The following is a 21,786-nucleotide window of genomic DNA, read 5'->3' on the forward strand; positions in this document are numbered from 1 at the left end:
ACGTGAACCGTTAACTTCCTGATGTTCAAGCTGGTTTTAGAAAACACAGAGGAACCAGAGATCAAATTGCCAACATCTGCTGGATCATCAAAAAAGCAAGCAAGTTCCAGAAAAACATCTATTTCTGCTTTATTGACTATGCCAAAGCCTTTGACTATGTAGATCACAATAAACTGTGGAAAATTCTGAAAGAGATAGGAATACCAGACCACCTGACCTGCCTCTTGAGAAACCTATATGCAGGTCAGGAAGCAACAGTTACAACTGGACATGGAACAACAAACTGGTTCCAAATAGGGAAAGGAATGTGTCAAGGCTGTATATTGTCACCCTGCTTATTTAACTTCTATGCAGAGTACATCATGAGAAATGCTGGGCTGGAAGAAGCACAAGCTGGAATCAAGACTGCCGGGAGAAATATCAATAACCTCAGATATGCAGATGACACCACCTTTATGGCAGAAAGTGAAGAGGAGCTAAAGAGCCTCTTGATGAAAGTGAAAGAGGAGAGTGAAAAGGTTGGCCTAAAGCTCAACATTCAGAAAACTAAGATCATCGCATCTGGTCCCATCACTTCATGGGAAATAGATGGGGAAACAGTGGAAGCAGTGTCAGACTTTATTTCTTTTGGGCTCCATAATCACTGCAGATGGTGCTTGCAGCCATGAAATTAAAAGACGCTTACTCCTTGGAAGGAAAGTTATGACCAACCTAGACAGCATATTCAAAAGCAGAGACATTAGTTTGCCAACAAAGGTCCGTCTAGTCAAGGTTATGGTTTTCCAGTGGTCATGTATGGATGTGAGAGTTGGACTGTGAAGAATGCTGAGCACTGAAGAATTGATGGTTTTGAACTGTGGTGTTGGAGAAGACTCTTGAGAATCCCTTGGACTGCAAGGAGATCCAACCAGTCCAACCTAAAGGAGATCAGTCCTGGGTATTCTTTGGAAGGACTGATGCTAAAGCTGAAACTCCAATACTTTGGCCACCTCATGTGAAGAGTTGACTCACTGGAACAGACCCTGATGCTGGGAGGGATTGGGGGCAGGAGGAGTAGGGGACGACAGAAGATGAGATGGCTGGATGGCATCACCAATTCGATGGACATGAGTTTGAGTGAATTCCGGGAGTTAGTGATGGACAGGCAGGCCTGGAGTGGTGCGATTCATGAGGTCGCAAACAGTCAGACATGACTGAGTGACTGAACTGAAGCAGATTTATTTTTCTGTTTGAGTATTTCATAAAACTTAGTTTTCCCAGCTGATAATTATAAATAAATCCATAGACAAAAGTCATGTTTCAGACAGGGAAAAAATGAAAGATGCCTTTTTCTAAGCATCTGGCAAAGAAAATCATGGATACTAATTTCATTCTCTTCTGTGGTCTTAGTTAAAGACACCAGGCGGCATTAAAAGTTATGAGTTAATGAGATCTATGACTAGGTTATAGCTAATCATCTAGATATTTTGATGACTAGTCTCTTAATAGAATAAAAATATGAGTGAAATCAGTCAGACAAAGGAGAAATATCATATGAAATATCATATATGTGGAATCTAAGAAGAAATGATACAACTGAATGTATTTACAAAACAGAAAGAGACTTACAGACAGAAAAATGAACTTATGGTTGCCAGGGGGAAGGTGGGGTCAGGGACCTTGGGAAGGTCATGTGCACACTGCTGTATGTAAAATGGATAACCGACAAAGACCTATTGTCTAGCACATGGAACTCTGCTCAATGCTACATGCCATCCTCGGATGGGAGCGGGGTTTGGGGGAGAATGGATACATGTCTATGTATGGCTGCTTCCCTTCACTGTTCTCCTGAAACTACCACAACATTGTTAACTGACTATACCCCAATACAAAATGTTTTTGGTGTTAAAAAAAATAAAAAAAAAAAGATTTGCTAATTTGATTTCTGACAGAGGAATTATGCAAATAGAGATGTTAGCTATAACCATAACCAAATCTTGTTCAGTATCTTATCTAATTCCCTGCTTCCCAAACACGGGTCACTATTTCCGACACTTCCTAATAAATTTTTCTACCTCCGCCCTCTATTCATTTTCCTAATGACTTTGTTACAAATGACAACGCAATCTTTGATTTTCATGCTGTCGTTTCCTTGGAAGCCCTTAAATGCACAAGGCTTCAAAGTGCCATTCTTAGAGAAATCTCATCTCTCTGTTTCGTTCCTCCTTGAATGTCCATAAATTGAAAGCTCCTCCCCAAAGTGTCTCCATCGTCGTTCATGGTCTTCTTGTGCTCTAACTCTGTTCAGATCCTCAGAGCCTGAGCTGCCTTCTACATGATGAGTCCTCCTCTATAAATTTCAAGGACCCAGTCCTTTATGCCTGTACTGACTTATTCATGTCCTGATGGTCCCGTCCCAACTTCTGAGGCTTGCAATCCACATTGTGCATGGCAGCTAGAATCACTCTCCTCACATGTTGTCTTGCTCATGTTACTAACTTCCTCAGAACTCTGAAACACTTTCCACTTGTGTGTTGCGTAACACCTGATTAGTGCTTTCAGGCTCCTTTAACAGGCAGCACACCCCCCTTATCTAATTGCTCTCCTTTCTCTCCCACCATGACTCAGCTGTGCTCTACACCACTGCAAAGCAAAACACTTAGATTAAATATGTCACAGGGTGGTGAGAGATACAGAAGGGGCTTGAGTGCATTTTTTTGTACAAACATTTATAAGATTTCTCAAAAGGAGATGAAGCTCTGGAGTCTGAATCTGATAGCAGGGATCTATCCAGTAGTTCCAGCCTCCTACTTTCCTAGTGTTTTTATTTTTTTCTACAAATCAGCAGCATTCATTTTTGAGGAATTTCGGGCAACACCATGACTGCCCTCCCCAAATTTACTAACTTTCTGGATCATTGCTTCTGGCAGTAGGATGAGGGTGAAAGTGATGCATCTACCCGTGAAAGAGCCTTGTTACAGGTTTTATTGACAATGGAACTCGTTAGGGGACATGAACACAGAACATTAGATGATTAATAAAGCTATGAAAGATTACTCCAGCAAGCCACAGGGCAGAACTGCACGCAGATAATGAACACTGGTGATCCTCACTGCCTTTAAGCAGTTCTTCTTTCTCTTCAGGCTGTGAATCATCAGATATGCTTTTCTTTCTCCAACTGGCAAAAATCTGTTTGCCTCTGTGACAAATCATGCCTTTGTGTCCCTTTAAAATGTTGCTCAGGGCTTCTCTGTGGTTCAGTGGTGAAGAATCTGCCTGCAGTGCAGAGATGTGGGTTTGATCCCTGGGTCTGGAAGATCCCCGGAGAAAGGAATGGCAACCACTCCAGTATTCTTGCCTGGAGAATCCCATGGACAGAGGAGGCTGGTGGGCTATAGTCCATGGGGTCGCAGAAGAGTCGGACGTGACTTAGTGACTAAACAGCAACAATGATATGTTGCTCAAGGCTCAAATCCCTTATGAAATCACGCCAGACCAGTTCCATCTGGCACCAGACACACCAGTTATACTAAGAATCCCTACCTCTTCATTCAAGCTGCCTAATTTCTCCCCCTTTTCTCCTTACTGGGCCTTCTTTTAGGGCCAGCATTCCTATACATACATGTTTACAGACACTCTATGGGGGATGTCTAAGACTTGTTTTCTTTATTTTGTTGGCTGATGCCTATACTTCCCTGGAAATATCTTTAAAGTCTTATTGGGCACCGAATACAGCAGCAGCCCTGTACGATTACAAATATAGCAAAAGGGAAAACCTTTAACCAAACTCTTCTTCCCCTTGTTTTCATTTATAGAGCTAAACATTACTGACTGCTCACTTTAAAACCACATTTTAATAATTCCAACGAGTTGAAGGTTATTCTAATTTAGTGAGGAGTAAGAAGGATGGCTTCCCTGGTAGCTCCGGTAGTAAAGAATCTACCTGCAATGAGAGTGCCCCAGGTTCGACCCTGGGAGCTCCCCTGGAGAAGGGAATGGCTACCCACTCCAGTATTCTTGCCTGGAGAATTCCATGAACAGAGGAGACTGGTGGGCTACTGTCCATAGGGTTGCAAAGAGTTGGACAGGACTGAGCGAATGTTTCAGTTTCAAGAGCAGCATAATTTTGAAAAGTGCTTTCACTGTCAAATTTATACAGTAACATTAAAACAATAACAACAAAATACTACTAGGATATGAGGCCAAGTAAAAAGTCTTTGCAATGGCTTTATGAACAGTCAATTTATTTCCTTTCGATACCTGTAAGACTAACCATTTGGAGATTTTAATCTACTTCAAAACCTGTATGGAATGGAGGCAGAGTGCTAACAGCTGACTGAACGAATTACTCTATGCTCTTATTTAACTGTTTCCTATGAGTACAGGTTACCTCCCATCAACTCTAAGCTTGTGTGTGCGGCAGGGGGAGGGAAGGGTTAGACTCACATTTCCTCTTCCCCTTCAGGGCCAGTGCAGATAAATGTGTGAGCATCCAACATACCTCAGACATGACTGAGGTTCACTGGTATGCTAAGGGTGCTTCCAAACAGCTTCAATTTTGGTTAGACACGCCTCACTACAATTTTCTTTCTAACAGTTTACACAGTTATGCATTTCCCCTTGCAATCCATCATCTTCTGATGGAGGACAAGTCTGGAGTCGGAAAAGCAAAATGTCACTATGTTTCGCTAGGTTTACTCACGGACAGGGTTCTGTAAGAAGCACTGTTGGCAGAGTGATGGGAAGTCAAGGTTCAAAAACAGGCAAAGGGAACTTCCCTGGTGGTCCAGTGGTTAAGAATTCCCCTGAAATGCAGGAGACATGGGTTCAATCCTTGGCCTGGGAAGATCCCACACGCTGAGGGGCCACCAAGCCCACGTGCCACAACTACTTAAGCCCCGGTAGACTAGAACCATGGAGCTGCAACGAGAAGGCACCACAATGAGAAGCCTCTGCCTCCCACAACTAGAGAAAGTCCACACACAGCACCAAAGACCCAGAGCAGCAGCGCCCCGCCCCTCAAAAGAGCTGCCCTTTATTTAAAACAAAACAAAACAAAAACAGGCCAAGCAGGTGAATTCACTCAATGGTGGAGACCCAGACTGGGGTGTTCTGTGACGGTCTTGTCTCATTTCCCACTTTCTCACTCCCATTGTATTGGAAAGAACGAGAGACCTGGAAAGGTTACTTGTTCACCATGTTTGAAATAAATCACCCGTGTTCTGGGAATGAAGGACCCTTTCTGCTAACGTGATGCAGGGGCATTAGAGCACCAGACACACGTCCTAGGTCTGCCTCTGCCTTTCAGCCCCCACTTCAGTTCACCCACTTCTCATTTTACCCCTTGCTTCGCTATTACCCCCACCCTTGACTGAGTTTTTGTCATCGCCACAGACCACGCCTCCAGTCTTCACCTTACTTAAATCCATCTCAAAGGCAGAGGGCTCCCTGCTCGAATTCCTTCAAAGACTCCCCAAGGCCAACAGTTGAAAACTCAGCTCCCAAAACTTTATGACCTCGTTCCTGTGACATCTCAATGTAGCACATGTGAGCAGGCTTGAGGATAACCTGGGAAGTCTGTGAAAGGCAGATCTCTGGGCTTCACCCAAAGGTGTGATAATTCAGTAACAGGTGCAAGACTCAGGGTTTTTCAGCAGCCCTTGGGGTCTGCCCTGTGGTGGATGGAGCACACCTGGGGGAGCACTGCCCTTCCATCCCGTTGCCTGGAGGAATTCACCCTGGGCACGTTCCCTACACTCTGTCTTCCCCAGGATGCTCCAGGCAAAAGGAGCTTGCCAGCGCCTGCTTCCTGCCTCATCTCCACAGCTCACGCTCAGACCCACTCCCTGAAGGCCCCACGTGTATTTGGTGTTCTTCCTCTTTTTCCATATTTTTCTCAGAATTTATGATGTTATACTGACATGATCTGTTTATTCTTGTCTCTGACACAAGATTTGTGGCTGCTGAATGAATAATATCTGTTAAATGAAACAGTGGCAAAATGCAGTACATGTCTCTGTGTTAAGTCGCTAAGTAGTATCTGACTCTCTGACCCTCTGGTCTGTAGCCCGCCAGGTTCCTCTGTCCATCTCCAGGCAAGAATACTGGAGTGGGTTGCCATTTTGTTCTCCAGAGGTTTTTCTGACCCAGGGATTGAACCTGCATCTCCTGCACTGGCAGGCAAGGTTCTTTACCACTGAGCCATCAGGGAAGACCAAAATGCAGTTCAGTTCAGTCGCTCAGTCGTGTCTCTTTGTGACCCCATGGACTGCAGCACGCCAGGCCTCCCTATCCATCACCAACTCCCAGAGTTTACTCAAACTCATGTCCATTGAGTCGGTGATGCCATCCAACAATCTCATCCTCTGTCATCCCCTTCTCCTCCCACCTTCAATCTTTCCCAGCATCAGGGTCTTTCAATGAGTCAGCTCTTCACATTAGGTGGCCAAAGTATTGGAGTTTCAGCTTCAGCATCAGTCCTCCCAATCAATATTCAGGACAGATTTCCTTTAGGATGGACTGGTTGGATCTCCTTGCAGTCCAAGGGACTCTCAAGAGTCTTCTCCAACACCACAGTTCAAAAGTATCAATTCTTTGGTGCTCAGCTTTCTTTATAGTCCAACTCTCATATCCATACGTGACTACTGGAAAAACCAAAGCTTTGACTAGATGGATCTTTGTTGGCAAAGTAATGTCTCTTCTTTTCAATATACTGTCTAGGTTGGTCATAGCTTTTCTTCCAAGGAGCAAGAGTCTTTTAATTTCATGGCTGCAGTCACCATCTGCAGTGATTTATATGATGACATAGTTTTGCATCCAAACAGATCTTCCTTTAAGAGCCTATAGAGAGGATGTGGGGTAAAGAAAAAATCCCACCCCAATTCTCAAAGTCCAGTGGAGGCTAAAGCCCTGGGTTCTGATGGTGACGCTGCCTGGGATCCTCCCTTGATAGGATGTCTCCTGGCCTTGTGACCTTCCTATGCCTTGGTTTTCCACATGCTCAGTGTTGCCATGTGGATGAGAGGAGACGACTGATGACAAGGTCACGGCACGGGTCCAGGCTCCAAGTAACTACTCAAGACACACCTGTTTGCATGTGGCCAAAAGGTAGCACCCCAACTGCTATCCTCATACCAAAAAGGGAAGGGGGTTTGCAATGATGTGTGATATATATGGGGGAACCACTAAGGAGTATCTATACTACTTCCATATCTGGAAACACTGCCAAAAAATTCACTAACTGCTCAACAGCTACCTTCGGTGTCTCTGAATCCATATGCTGCTCATGAGATTTCTGCTACTGTCAAATTCATACCATATAGACTCTAGGAAGAATTTTTAATTCAAATTAAAAAGTGATTTAAATTAAAATCCAGGCAAGAATACTAGAGTAGGTTGCCATTTTTTTTTCTCCAGGAGATCTTCCCAACCCAGGGATCAAAGTCGCATCTCCTGTGTTGGCAGGTGAGTTCTTTACCACTAGCACCGCCTGGAAAGCCCCACTAAATATTTAAACATTCTGATACTTTTTAAAGAATGCGTGGTCATCTTCCCTCCAGCACAATACAATTCTTACATACTCTCGCATATATACTGTCGGTATTCCTGCTGTCATGTAAGATTACATGTTTGGAGAGACATTTGATCAACTTTTTCTAACTTAGTCCAGGCCTGCTACGGATCTTGAGGGCGATCACAAAAGACAAACAGGGGCTAGGCAAAGGAAAGGGGCCTGGGAGGGAAGGCATCCCAGGCAGACAAGAGTCGCCTGTGCAAAGAGCATAGGAAATTGTCTACCACAAGTGGCCCAGGCGGGGTTAAGTGCTTCTGGTGGGGCCCTCCAAGTTGCAGCCCTGCCTTGCTCCCAGCTCTTGTCTTGGTGCAGGGAACCTGCCAGTTTCCCCGATCTTCACGACACATTTTGTTTCTCACTTATCTCTCTATTCCTAGGGCCTAGTGCCATGCCTGGACAGAGCTGGCACCAAGTAAATGTTTGCTAAATGATGTTTCCGTAGCATAATAATTTTTGAGAATGATATTTTGTTCCCATGTGTTGCCAAGACAGAAACAGGCCAACAGATCTTGCTCACTGGGTAGGTCCCTTGAGCACAAATCTTAGAAAGCATAATTTCTCAAACTCAGGAACAGACATTCGGATACCTGCATTGCATTAAGGCAAAAGGCTCCCAAACACTTAATGTGTGAACTGCTTTACCGCTATGTCTTAAAAAAGAACTGTATCTAGTATCATGTACAAGGAATTCTTTTGTGGCAGGCCTCATCAACGTCTTTGCTCTTCAGGGCTAGTGTCTTGAGTTCTCCACATACAGTACAAACCTTTCTGAGTTCCAGGCCCATGTACCCTTTTGTCTTTGGCGCCAGCAACTCAAAAGTCAAGAAGTTAAAAACAATTCCAATTCTTCCTCCTCTCTAAATCTGTACTTTCCTCCCTGGTCCCTGTCTCCATAAACTGGACTGGCATCCATCCAGTTGGCCACACCAGAAACTTGAGTCACTGACTCGTCCTTTTCTGTTCTCTGCACCGTCAACCAAACATCAGGCGCTCCTGAGTCAGCCTGGGAGGCTTCCGCCCGTACAGTCACCTCTTCCCATCTTCACTGCCACGGCTCAGCTCAGCCCGTGGGCGCTTACCAGGATTACTAGTTAGCCGATTACTACTTAATCTGTCTCCAGTCTTATTTCCTGCCCCTTCCATCCTTCAATCTCTATACCACCTCCAAGCAGAGTGATCTTTCTAGAATTTGATCACGTAATTCTTTTGCTTGAAACTATCAATAGCTCTCTCCTGTCTTCAGGATAAGGTCCAAATTTCTCCTTAAAAGTCAGGGAGCCCTTGCTTACTTCTCCACTTCATCTCTCAACACCCTCCACCTAGTACCCTCTTTCCCAGCCTTACCAAACATTTTAAAGCACCCCCAATACACTGTGCCACTGTCCTTTTGCACTATCTGCCATGTTCTTCTGTAAAATGTCTACACACCCTTTAGTTCCCAGCTGGATACCACCTGCAGAATCTCGCCTCCAGCCCCAACCTATGATTAAGCTCCTCCTCAATGGACATGGGTTTGGGTGGACTCTGGGAGCTGGTGATGGACAATGAGGCCTGGCGTGCTGCGGTTCATGGGGTCACAAAGAGTCAGACACGACTGAGCAACTGAACTGAACTGATGTACTACCTGGACTTCCCTGGTGGCTCAGATGGTAAAGAATCTGCCTGCAATGCGGGAGATCTGGGTCCAATCCCTGGGTTGGGAAGATCCCCTGGAGAAGGGAATGGCAACCCATACCAGTATTCTTGCCTGGAGAACCCCGTGGACAGAGGAGCCTGGCAGTCTACAGTCCATGAGGTCGCAGAAGACTTGAACACAACTGAGTGACTCTCTCCCTCTCTCTCTCTCACACACACACACACACATGCTAACTAAACTCATAGCAAGGTGCAAATCATCTGATAGGTAACTGCTTTTTAAAATCTATACCAACCAGACACTATGACTGAATTAGGCCCTAATCATAATTTTTTATTTACACAGTAAGAAATCAGTGAATATTACAAAGAGCAATCAGAATTAGTATTTCACTGAGATAAGAACCTTAAAAAATGGGTTGGCAACCAAGTATCTGGGCTTCCCAAGTGGCTCAGTGGTAAAGAATCTCCCTGCAATGTAGGAAACACAGGAGACATGGATTCAGTCCCTGAGTTGGGAAAATCCACTGGAGGATGAAATGGCAACCCACTCCAGTATTCTTGCTGGGAAAATCACATGGACAGAGGAATATAGTCCACGGGGTCTCAAAGAGTTGGATGCAACTGAGCAACTCAACATGCATGCACACACAAAACCAAGTATCTTTTCTGGGACTCTAGGCCAGACTGTTAACATGTTAACTGACAATGGATTGGGGTTAGAGGTTACTCTTTCAGGGTATTTGCATGTTTTACAAGGCAACTTGTCAGTCCATAGCTCAAATGACTCCGAAATCACTGGGATGAGCTGGAGGAGGTGGGAACAAGTAACCAGGGCTGATGGAGGGTGGATGAAGCTCCACCGTCTGACATTCCACCATCCTCACTCTTGAATCCTAAAACCAAGCTCCCACAGGATTTTTCATCATGTTTTGACTAGGAGGCTCCACCCCCATGAATCACAAACCTTTCCCCTAACAGATGGAAGTAAATAGATGAAATCTTGAAATACTAATTCCAAAAAGCTTCCTCACCAATATTAAAAAAATGAAGCTGACAGAGATATCCAGACTAAGCAACTGAGATAAAAATTTGATTGACCTGATATTGTAAAGAGGCTTTCCAGTGGCACTAGTGGTAAAGAATCCGTCTGCCAAGGCAGAATTTGTAAGAGATGTAGGTTTGATCCCTGGGTTGGGAAGATCCCCTAGAGGAGGAAGTGACAACCTGCTTCAGTATTATTACTTGGAAAATTCCATGGGCAGAAAAGCCTGGTGGCCTCATATGGTCCATGGGGTCAAAAAGAGTTGGACACAAATGAACAAAATTAACAAAAATTTTACTTCAAGTTTTTAAAAAACAAAAACAAAAAAATATAACAAATGATGTGTTATCTCTAGCATAATTGTTTTAAAAATACTAGAAAGTGGATTAATTGTATTTTACTTGGCTTGAATAAGTTTCTTTGGGTGCATAGGGAAATTCTAAGAAGATTTGACTTCAAAGAGCTGTACTACTTTCAAGGCAATCTTGATTCCTCACACCTTAATTAAATTTCTGATAAAGCAGCTTATTCTGAGTTGAGCATATTATATGAATAAATATGAAACACCAACCGAAACAGAAGGGCAAAATTATTAAAAGCTGATTTGGTTGTAGTCTCAAGAGGCCATTGGACTAAAGCTGAGTGACTTACATAAATACCTTTGGCATTTGTTGGATCCTGTTCCTAAACACAATGTTCATATTTCATCTATAATAAGAAAAGCATCTCAAAGATTTGCAAGGCACTGGTCTTGCAAGCGTCCAGTTTGGTGTCTTGAGTAAAGTGAGATTGGCAGAGTCAGCTTAATCCATGATGGAAAGTTGTGAGCAGGGTGCTGGGGCCGCCTGGCAGCTGCGGCTCCCAGGCGTCTGCCCGCTAGGTTAGCATGTGCACAGAACTGCCACTGGCCCCCTAAAGAGAGCTTCTCCAGGGCAAAGCGCAGGTTCACACAGAGCCCACGCGCTGGAACTCGAATGCAATCACACTCCAGCCTTACGGTAAACACTATAGCAGGGTGGTTTCCATTATAACCAAGTGGTACTAAAAATTATCTGCTGCCTTCATTTTTCATATTGACTGGATCAGTCAAGTGTCATATTTCACAGTTCACTGAGATGGAAGCTGCTGAAATCTGGACTGTCTGCAGCAAACTCAGATTTCAGCAGTTAAAACCAGGCCAACATGTGTCCCCAAAACCTAGCTTCTCATCACTCTGGATTGTTTTTTTCCCTCCGGTCCTCATAGCCGGTTTTCACCAAATAGGTCTCTGCAGAGTTGGCTGTCACCTCACGGCCCACTCCCTCCACGCGCGGCACCCTTCTCCTCACCCTCCCTGCTCAGCCACAGTGGAGAGCCGTGCCTACACCATTCAGGGTTTCAAAAGGAATGTTTCTAATGGCTCTAGAGTGTGGCTAACTGTGCGGTCATCCCAGGATGACAGACCAAGACCGAGTTTCATTAAATCGGAATTACTTGGACCTACCTGTTAATCATGAAAACTCAGGCTCACCTCAATGCCCCAGGGTTTTTGAATGGGCCTGGCACTGGTAGGGCTGGATGCAGAATTTTTTAAAGAAAGATCTTTAGAAACGAGATGACCTAAGAACACTTTACAAGGTGCGGGTAACAGTGTGTTCCGATGTCACGTGTAATGACCTGTTAAGCCACCAAGTTACGTAAGGTCAGAGCTGAAGGAAAGGAGCAGGCGTGGGCCTGCTCTGGATCCCTGAGTTTGGCCTCTAGATAAGCATTATAGCCAGGCTCGGCCCTCTGTCCGTGGGCACAACAGGGCTGACACCGAGGTCATCTTTGTGGTTTCAGCTGTCTCTTGGCACACTGCAGAATTCTCAGTGACTGCTTGGGCCCCTTAAGAAGTCCTGGGCCTTGTGATAGGAAGAAGTGTGCCTTTCAACAGCCTGGAGAACAACGTGAGGAAATCAGAGCAGGCACCTCACTTGCTCCCACGGGAAATGGGCCATCTTTGGTAAAAAGGAGAAACAAGTATTTAAAACTTTTCAAATGGGCAATCCAGGGACTTCCCTGGTGGCCCGGTGGCTAAGACTTGGAGCTGCCAAGGCAGGGGACGGGGTTCCCTCCCTGGCCAGGGAACCTGCTCCCACACACCGCAACTAAGAGTTAACATGCCACAGCTAAGACCTGGTACAGCCAAGTAAAAAAATTAAAATAAAAATAACCCTTTTATGTGCAATACGAAACCATAACACACACTAAGGGTAATGGTGACCTACATGAATATACCCTAACAGCATGAAGTCCTTGCCCTCTCGTCTTCAGGACAGGACCCCGGTCTAGCCTGGCTTCATAGAAACATGTGTCATTTCTCTGTTCAATTTCTCTTCAGTCTCAAAAAATCTGATCTCCTGTTGACAGTATGCTGACTCCAAACCGACTGAGGCTTCTGGGAAAGGGGTGGGTGTGGAGACAGACACACACACATGCAAATGTCTGCACACAGGTGGTCAAGCTCGGTAAACTCGATCCCTTCCCTTTTGCTTAGCCGTATTTCTGCTTCCCAAGCCTTCCTTCCCTTCCTCCTTCTTAGTCTGGCTTCTCAGTCTCCTATCAACCTTCCCTTTTGGGAATGGCACCCGAAAGGGCAACACACTTTCTACAATGTTAACTACACATAGTGATATACAGGTTAAAGTCCCATGACACCCATTCTCTCATTTGACCCTTAAAATGACCCTCCCATACAGAAAAAGTCAAGCATCAATCCCCACTCATAGTAATTTTTCTGCACCTCAGGGCCTGAGTGTTTTAATCAAGCCTCTGAAATTTGTTTGTACGGGGCAGGTGAGAGCAGGTGGACAAAGGGTGACAGACAGCAAAAGCAGATATGGAAGAACACAAGAGACACAACTAAAGAAAATGCCAATTCTCTCCCCTGTTGTAAGTTCCCATATTTTAGGTGACTTCCCCACAAATTACTTTTTTAAACAGACTTTTCATTAAAATGACTTATGAGGCATTATAAGAAATTAAGCTTCCAATGGAAAAATCACTTTTCGCTAATAGTGAAAATTAACCAGAGCACCCATAGAAGAAACAAAAAAAATTCATGGAAAAGGTAACCTAAAACTGTTTTTAAAGATATGATATGGCCGCTAATATTACTGAAAATACATAAATACAGAAGATAAACTATAATATTATCAATTTTCAAAAAAGAAAGAGAACCCTCTTGTTCAACAGAATTTAAGAATCTCAAACTCCTTGCCCTTCACAATCACTTGGCAGAAATTGAGCTTTTCCTGTAATTAGTGGCAATAAGTTTAATCTGGATCCATAATATGCACTGACTCACGGCTGACTTTGGGTTTTAATTACTAATAAGCGAAGCGTGAATCCAGTTGAGTGATCTCGTGAGAGACTGTTCCGCTGATTTCGTATTCACTTATTCAAATGAATATAAAAAATGACCCCAAAATCGCTGGACAAGAAAAACTTTCAAAAGGAAACAGCTGAATATTTAGCAAACTTAGATTTCTAAAAGACAACAATAAGCTCTTATGTTCTGCCTCACCACAAGTTTTGGTGATGTCAACTATGAAGGATAAGCCAACATTATTGCAGTTAGTAAAAGCTGACTTTCTGGAAATTTCTCATCTGTTTAGGTAAGTGCTCACAGGTATTCCTGACCAGCTCATACCGATGAAAAAAGAAGGTAACAGTACAGCTTAACCAGGAGCTCATATTCCCTGGCTATGCTTTAGTTTTGACACTTTAATGATGTTGACCTAATTAGGGTAAAGGGCAGCTGTAACACACACCTTTGCATTTTTTGCATTTCCTTTATTGCCAGATTATACGATGACGAATTGTGAGAAGCAGGTTTCCTGCCTGAGAACTGCGGTTTCAAAACGTCCGGCAAAACGGAATTAGAAGCACTGGCAGCGTTCAAACCCAAAGCAGTGAGGATTTAATTCACTCATTCATCAAATATTTACTAGAGCTCTTATAAAAGTGCCCTGATCTAAACTAGCTGCTGGGAATTACAGATCTGAGCCCAGCCGCCCTCAGGGCCTGGCTCTCCTGTCCAGTTGGGAGAAAAATACATCGCAAATATACTGAAACGCAATGACAATGCAGACTGATTGCGGGGGTTGGGGGGGGGTCCTGGGCTGAGGGGGATGCAGTGGGGTGCGAGGGGGCGGGGATAGGGAGACCCTCTGTGGAGTGGTTTTAGGTCTAAACCAGAGTGGGGAGCAGCCTGAGCGGCTGGCCAGGGGAGCTGAGCAGGGGCACCAGGCATGGGGAGGGATGAGCGAAGACTTTCCTGAAGGAAAACTGTCACAGCTGAGTCATCCTGGGCAATGAGGAAAAGAGTGACATGAAATTGTAAGGTATCTTTTTTCTAAAAGAAAAGTATGGGAAATAGATTTTTCCTACAGGATTAAAACAAAAATACGATGTCATTTTAATATGTAAGTTCGAAACTGGCAAGTAGAGACTCTAATCTCTGGTTCTGCAAATGGCCACAGCAAGCTCAGCAGACCCCTGGATCCTGAGGTCGTCTGTGTGCCGTCTGGCTGCTTCCACACACCCCGCCCCAAAGTGACAAGCACAGCAGGACTGGGTAGGGGACAGTACATGGTCAAGGTGCTGCCATTACCACCAGAAGGGGCACTGATGGTTGGGGAGAGGTTGAGAACAGATGGTCCCACCCCACTAACCGGACTGTCCCATCAGTGACACTTCAGAGCGGTCCTGGGGGCCTGCCAGCCCACTGCCCAACTAGCTGCAGTGAGACTGGCCACAGAGTCCGTGGGTTAGGGACACTCCCACTCAGCTCCATCCTCCCTTAGTTTTCTTTCTTCTGATCTGCCACAATCAGACTACATAAACACCTATGGTTCTCAACTGCTTTAGGCCTTTTCATCACCGCTCTTCCACCCTTATAGCAGATAACTACTCTAAGGGGCTTCCCTGATGGCTCAGTGGTAAAGAATCCAGCTGCCAATGCAGGAGAAGGGGGTTTGATCCCGGGGTCGGTAAATCCCCCAGAGAATGAAATGACAGCTCACTCCAGTATTCCTGCCTGGGAAATCCCATGGACAGAGGAGCCTGACAGGCTACAGTCCATGGGGTCACAAAAGAGTCGACAAAACTTAGTGACTAAATGACAACAACTTCCTCTAAGTCCCAGATGCTACAAAGCTGTTTTTTTGGTTTTTTTTTTTTTTTTTTGGTCTATGCTGCTGCTGCTGCTGCTGCTAACTCGCTTCAGTCGTGTCCAACTCTGTGCGACCCCATAGATGGCAGCCCACCAGGCTCCCCGTCCCTGGGATTCTCCCCCTTCCTAAATTATCTGTTCGTTTCCACAGAAGTGTGGCTCTCCAAGTGTCACTTATTTGCTCTCTTTCGACCAAATGCCTCACATTAAAATTGTTCCTTAAAATATTTTTCTTGAGGGACAGTCATTTGAACGTCTCTCTTAAGGAATTACTGAAGTCAAGAGTTAGTGGAGTAAAAAAATGACCAAATGAGAGAAGTAAATGATATGACAGGGAGAGCAAGGTGATCCCAAGTAGTGCCTCAGGCTCTGCCTCCAGAAATGAGGAGCTTGAGATGTACAGGGCTGCTCCCCTTCCTCCTGAACGTTTCTTTAAAATCAGGGTTGAGACACTATCTTAATTCCATGTGATGATTTTCACCCTCAGGACCAAGACAAGCGGGGAGCAGAACATTCTGTTACATCTTATAAACATGGTACTTTTGGGATTAGAACAGAAAAGTTACAGGAGCCCATTATTAGCATCCCTTAAAGTTCTAACTCTAAATGCTAACCTTCAAGGCAACTCAGTATCTACAGACGGTTGCATCATTTCTGTCATCTCCTACCTCTTAGGTGATCCTCATATTCCTTGATCTAGAAGAAATAAACAGGGGTCCATAAGAAGACTTCAGAAATAAGCTTCATTGTGTTTCCTAGGACGATGCACCACTGCCTCTTCTAAGAAGTAAAGATCCAGAGATTTACCATGCTTTCCTGAATCTTTGGACTGAAGTTGGTTGGTACCATGTCTCCTGATTTTCCTGAGCCGCCATTACTGGTGAGTACAGTTGTTTTCCCTCAAAGGCTTTGCTTCAAGCTAAAATAAGGTGATGGTACAAAGGTGGACCCATTTCCTTGGGATTTCAGAAACAAGCAACAATCTCTATAGCACAAGAAATAACAGCAATACAACGATAACTAACACTACCAGTCAGGCAAACTGAAGTGGTCAGTAACTATCAACACATCATTTCCCTTTGCTGCTAATAGTGAACCAGCGATTTCAACAGTGGCCGCTGCCAGGAGTCTTACTTTCTAGTTCTTATTCTGCCATCATTGGGGCAGAAAAAGGGGCAGGGAGAGGGGAAGAGTGTCTTTATGGTCTTAAACCTTTGATTATTTTTTAAAGACAAAAACACATTATGTAAATAACAACTGCTAGAGAGGCCAGGAAGGACTGAGCAAGTTGCAAGTCTCTGTATCTGGAGAAGTCATTAAAGCAGAATCTGGAAAGAGACTAAAAACAGTGAAAGTAAAATATAAAAGGTTAACAGGGTAGTAAACTTTTTTTTTTGCCTATTGTGTCATTGAAAGGGTGTTTTTTTTTAATTGTAGTCAGAATACTTCACATGAAATCTACCCTATTAAACATTAAGCGCCCAATACTTAAACTGTAAAGACTCTCCCTGCAATGCAGGAGACCTGGATTCAATCCCTGGGTTGGGAAGATCTGCTGGAGAAGGGAATGGTTACTCACTCCAGTATTATTGCCTGGAGAAATTCCATGGACAGAGGAGCCTGGTGGGCTACAGTGCATGGGGTCACAAAAAGTTGGGCACAACTTAGTGACTAACACTTTCACTTATTTTTTACAGTATTATCTCCAGGCACAGTGCGGTAGAAAGCTCTAGGACTTATTTTTGCTTAACATGAAACTTTATACCTTGGAACACCACCTTGCAAATGCTCCTTCAGCCCCTGGCAACCACCTTTTCATTGCTTCTACGTGTTGGACCATTACAGATCCTTCCTATAAGTAGAATTATGCAATGTATTTGTTCTGTGGTGGACTTGTCACTTAGCAAAATGAACTGAGCATTTTTTAAAAAGCCAAGTGAAATCTTAAGAAGTAGTTAACTAGCTAAGTTAACTAGCTAGTTAGTACAAGGTCTTAAGATGTTCGTTGATTATAAACTATTATAACACAATACTCGCAGACTATGTAACACCCTCCTCCCCCAAAGACTTTTGACAGAGAGACTGTGGCTAGCTAGGAGTTGGATAAGAGTTTTATGAAACTGTTATAATCAGAGATCTTTGCATCACAACCTTTCATTATGTAGGTTCCTCCAATTTTAACTAATCATAAAAGTCAATAATTAAAGCAAGCGTAAGAAAGTCATTTGCTAGAATGTCCCACATAGGTTCATTTTTCACCTGCCAAGATTGAATTACCTCTTGTATATCAGTAGGTGACAATAAAAGGGAAGAAGCCAAGAGTGCATTTCAAATTAGAGAATAAGAACTAACAAAGAGTATCTCACTAGCTCTAAAAGTTAGCTGAGGGCCACGAAGGCTAGCAAGGTTACATGTGCCAAGTAGCCTATTGACAAGCAATGTAAAAAAACAAGTCAATGCAATAACTGATCACAGAAAACCACCATCTAAAATAAACGATGCTCAGCAGAGAAGAGAAGACAGACCCTTCCTCAAAGTCTGTGCCTATTAACAGGCAAAATTAACTTTAAAACACGGTCAGTTTGGGATAGAGATGTGTATCTTGAGTACTTTTATATCTAAAAATATTGCAAAACACAAGATGGCCTCCAGTTTCCAGTGTGTCAGACACTTAAAAGTAAACAGTAGCCATAAAGCAGGATCATTTTTTAAAAGGAAATTTCAGATATCTGGAAATGTTAAGTTGAACAATATGAAATGGCCATTTTTGTATATTAAGTCTGAACATCAGAAATTTCACGTGATTCCGCCAAAGAAAAGGCAGGGCTTATTAATTTAATGTTAAGAATTAAAGTTTGAAGACATGCTACGAGTCTTTGGTTTCATAAGGTTAACTTCAGGGGGAGAATATTACTAAAGTAAGAAAAGGATTTTCAATATTCTGTGCTAAAAGTATATCTCAAATCACACAGAACTGGGGCCAGTCAGTATTTGCTTAGATAAACCTAAGAAAAAAGTTTTCCGTGTATAACCAGTCCTTTTTCATTTTTGTCTAACATATGTCATCCATCCCTAATAAAATTTTCTATTCCCAATTGATTTCTCCATCCTTCTGGTTGAATGCTTGAATCCAGCTATTAAAGGTAAAACTTTAGGCGCATGGACCTTCTGTGCCCACATACACCCCACTTCTCAATCTATTATTCACTGCTTTCTCCTGCTCACTCCAGCCCTTCTCTACCACTCTTTCTTTCAAACTTGGCACACTGACAGTCCCATCTGTCCGTGTCAGGCTCTCCCCACCCCCTTCCTTTTAATACACCCAGTCATCTAATCTTTCTTGCCTAGAATGGGGTGGATTCTGCTGAGCCCCAATCCCTCTGCCTTTCCCATGCAGGTGAGTTTTGCTGTTCAAAGAATGCTTGACGGATTTTGTCATATACCTCTCCATTTCTGCCTTATTTAGACCTTGATCACTTGCTCAAAACCAATTTCACCTAGAAGGCATCAATAAACAGAATGTGAATGTTATAAATGAGGATAATTTTCTATGGAGGAGTTGTACACATCTGCAACATTGATGTTAGAATAAAAAGGTTCACCTACACTGGGTAGGTTTCCATGTGGATGGATATTTTCTTCCCAGCACACGATGTACCATGTTCTCTCTGGAAGTATTTCAGGGGTACTTTTTTGTCTTTTTTAAAAAAGATAACTTTCTGGACTCTGGAAAATGTACATAGGCACTGAGTGAACTCCATCATGTTTAGTATTAAGGAAGTAATTTTAAGAGGAAGGGGACCACAATGCGCCTTCAACACTTTTTCAGGATGGAGAGTTTCATAGGAGTTTCAGGTACATTTCTGCCTCATTCTATCGGGCTGAATCCTTTTCCACTTCTAATTCTGGAACCTATGCCGCCAAAGGACTGACACACACAGATTATCTGATATTCTACCGTTTCCAGAGACCCGGGCAGTGCCACCCCTTCGGCGTTTACATACCTGGAGTTCGCTATTTCCACTTTGGTTCTTGCCATGGCGGCTGCCCGTTGTGCGCCTTCGATCGCTCTGTCCACCTTCTCCCTAGTTTTTGTATTTCTTATTGGTATCAGCTGCTTCCTTATTCCACGGACCAGAATATTATTTTTGTATTTTCCCTCTTCCTTGGAGCCGTCAGGAAAGACAGTGCAGCCGTAGCCGTGCCTCTTGTTATTTGCCCACTCGCCTTCGTACTTCATACCGTTGGAACGCTCGCTGATGCCAAAGCCCGTGCGCTTGTCGTTCTTCCACTCGCCCATGTAGGTCTCCGTGGTGGTGGCGTCTACGTGATCTTCCACCGGGCAGAAGTCACAGTCGACGTCGCCAAAGCTGATGGTGGAGTTGGCGTCGCTGGAGCTGATCCGGCTCATGGCCGCGTCGCTGCGGACCGAGCTGCGCTTGCTGGAGATGGACGACTTGGACTCAGACTTGCGCAGTTTCATGCTTCCCAGGAGGGAGCCCCGGCGGAAGAGGCCGCCCTTCTTCTTGCCAGAGAGCTCGGCGTCGGCGTGAAAGTTGAGCACGAAGCCGCCGCGGGTGCCGGCCGGGCTGTCGGCGGCGGCCGCGGCGTCATGGAGCACGCTGCCATTGCTCTGCTCGCTGCGCAGCGAGGCCAGCGACGTGCGCAGCGGCGAGCGGATCACCGTGGCCATGCCGTAGGGCACGCTCTGGCGCACGCCGTAGCCGTGCCGCATGCCGCCGGCCCACTGGCCTTGGTAGGTACCTTCGAGAGAGCGCAAGAGAGCACAGCGTGAGTCCGGGGCTGCAGATAGGCCGATGGGGGCGTGGGTGCGCACATGGAGAGCCCTGCGCAGGCCGGGAACTCAAGGCCCAACCCCGCCACACTGCCTAGTCAACTCTAGGCCATGCTTCGGAAATTCCCTTTGTGAATCCCCACCCTGAAGTGTTGTGTCTAGGCCGTTTCTGTAATTGTATGTCAGCTTTGGGGATATAGATGTATCCCCAAATGAGTGTGCTGCTTACCTTTGGTAAAACTGAGAGGAAGCCAGAGGAAAATTAACTCTCTTAACCCTATGGAATTCATCTCAGAGCAAAGGTGTGCCTGACAGTGCCCATTAAAACTTTGTTGACACCATTTTTTCAGTGAATATTATGCCTTCTCAGGAATAGGATAACCTCGAATCTAAATCTACATAGGTTTTTCCAATAGGTTTTTTTTTTTGCCTTTCACTGAAAACATTTTACAAAGCACTGACTTCTAATACAAGAGAGTGATCATTAGAAAACTTTTCTCCCCTGAAATTAACACATCAAAACCCCCTCTGAGGCAGGCAGTGCAATAGCAGACCAAGAAATGAGCTCTATTTGTGAGCTGTAGTTTTACTAATTTAACTGAAAAATGAGAGACTTCAGGTCCGGCAGTTTGACATTCCAACAAGCTCAAAGACCTAAAATTATTAGTGATCTGAATGCTTGGAACATGAGTTGTCAAACAAGTTTTCTTACATTTTCTTTCTACCACATTCATCATGTTCTTTTAGGGCACGGAAAACTAACATTCAGGATTATTATTTAGTTTTGGGTGATCCTTTTTAAGCTGAGAGGGATTTGACAAATAGAATATATATTCTGAATAGAGTGAACCATTATAAAAAAAATGGGCAATTTAACATTTTGTACTTCCAAGTGAAAAGGTCAAGATCTGTCCCATATTTGCTAAATTTCTGCTTTCTTCTGGTCATTCTCCTCATGGTTTCCCTAGCTTCTGCCACTGTACTGTGAACCACATCCTAAACTGGAAACATTCTGAGGGCAGGCATTACTTCATAGGAGAACACAAAATTTCCACACTTCTGGCTGTGTGTCCTCTGGTATGTAGATGTTTGATGACTTTATAATAAACAGCTGTGGTGGCTTAAAAGCATGCACTATTTACCTTTGGGAAAACTAAGATAAGGTCAGAGGAAAACTTCCACTCTTAACATTATGGAATTCATCTCAGAAGAAAGGTGCATTTGACAGCGTACATGAAAACTTTGTCATCACCAGATCATTTTTTCAATGAATAGTATGCCTTCTCAGGAATATGATAATCTCTAATTTAAAGCATTTGTTTTCAGAAGTTTTTCTATTAAGTAAATTAGCAAAGACATTTAAAAATTAACCTGGAGCAACTTCCTAAGGAAATCATCTTAGGAGGAACTGGATGTTAAGATTAGGAACTTAGAATTTTCTGTTCTAAATTGAGTCCATTTCCTTTTAATTAAAGGCAAATTTTATATTAAACTAGCCCTCCAAAGAAGTTACATGAAAATTTTAAGACGTAATTACTTCTGTATTCTTTCTAACTCACAAA

At 43.9% G+C, this 21,786-nt stretch overlaps 1 protein-coding gene across 9 annotated transcripts in view; it reads right to left on the reverse strand.

Moving 5' to 3' along the window:
- Window positions 1-21,786, reverse strand: part of JPH1 (junctophilin 1) — a 90,313-nt gene that overhangs the window by 63,890 nt on the left and 4,637 nt on the right. For 7 of the 9 annotated variants that reach the window (XM_027973061.3, XM_027973060.3, XM_027973058.3 and 4 more), the window contains exon 2: window positions 19,434-20,193. The exons of 1 other annotated variant lie outside the window; for it this stretch is intronic. In XM_027973061.3, the coding sequence (XP_027828862.1) occupies window positions 19,434-20,193 (760 nt within the window). Of the gene's footprint in view, window positions 4,785-19,433; window positions 20,194-21,786 lie in introns of all 9 variants that reach the window. One more of the 9 variants, XM_060393820.1, reaches the window with a different exon arrangement.

The sequence above is a fragment of the Ovis aries genome, chromosome 9, assembly GCF_016772045.2.
Source record: "Ovis aries strain OAR_USU_Benz2616 breed Rambouillet chromosome 9, ARS-UI_Ramb_v3.0, whole genome shotgun sequence".
Taxonomy (NCBI): Eukaryota; Metazoa; Chordata; class Mammalia; order Artiodactyla; family Bovidae; genus Ovis; species Ovis aries.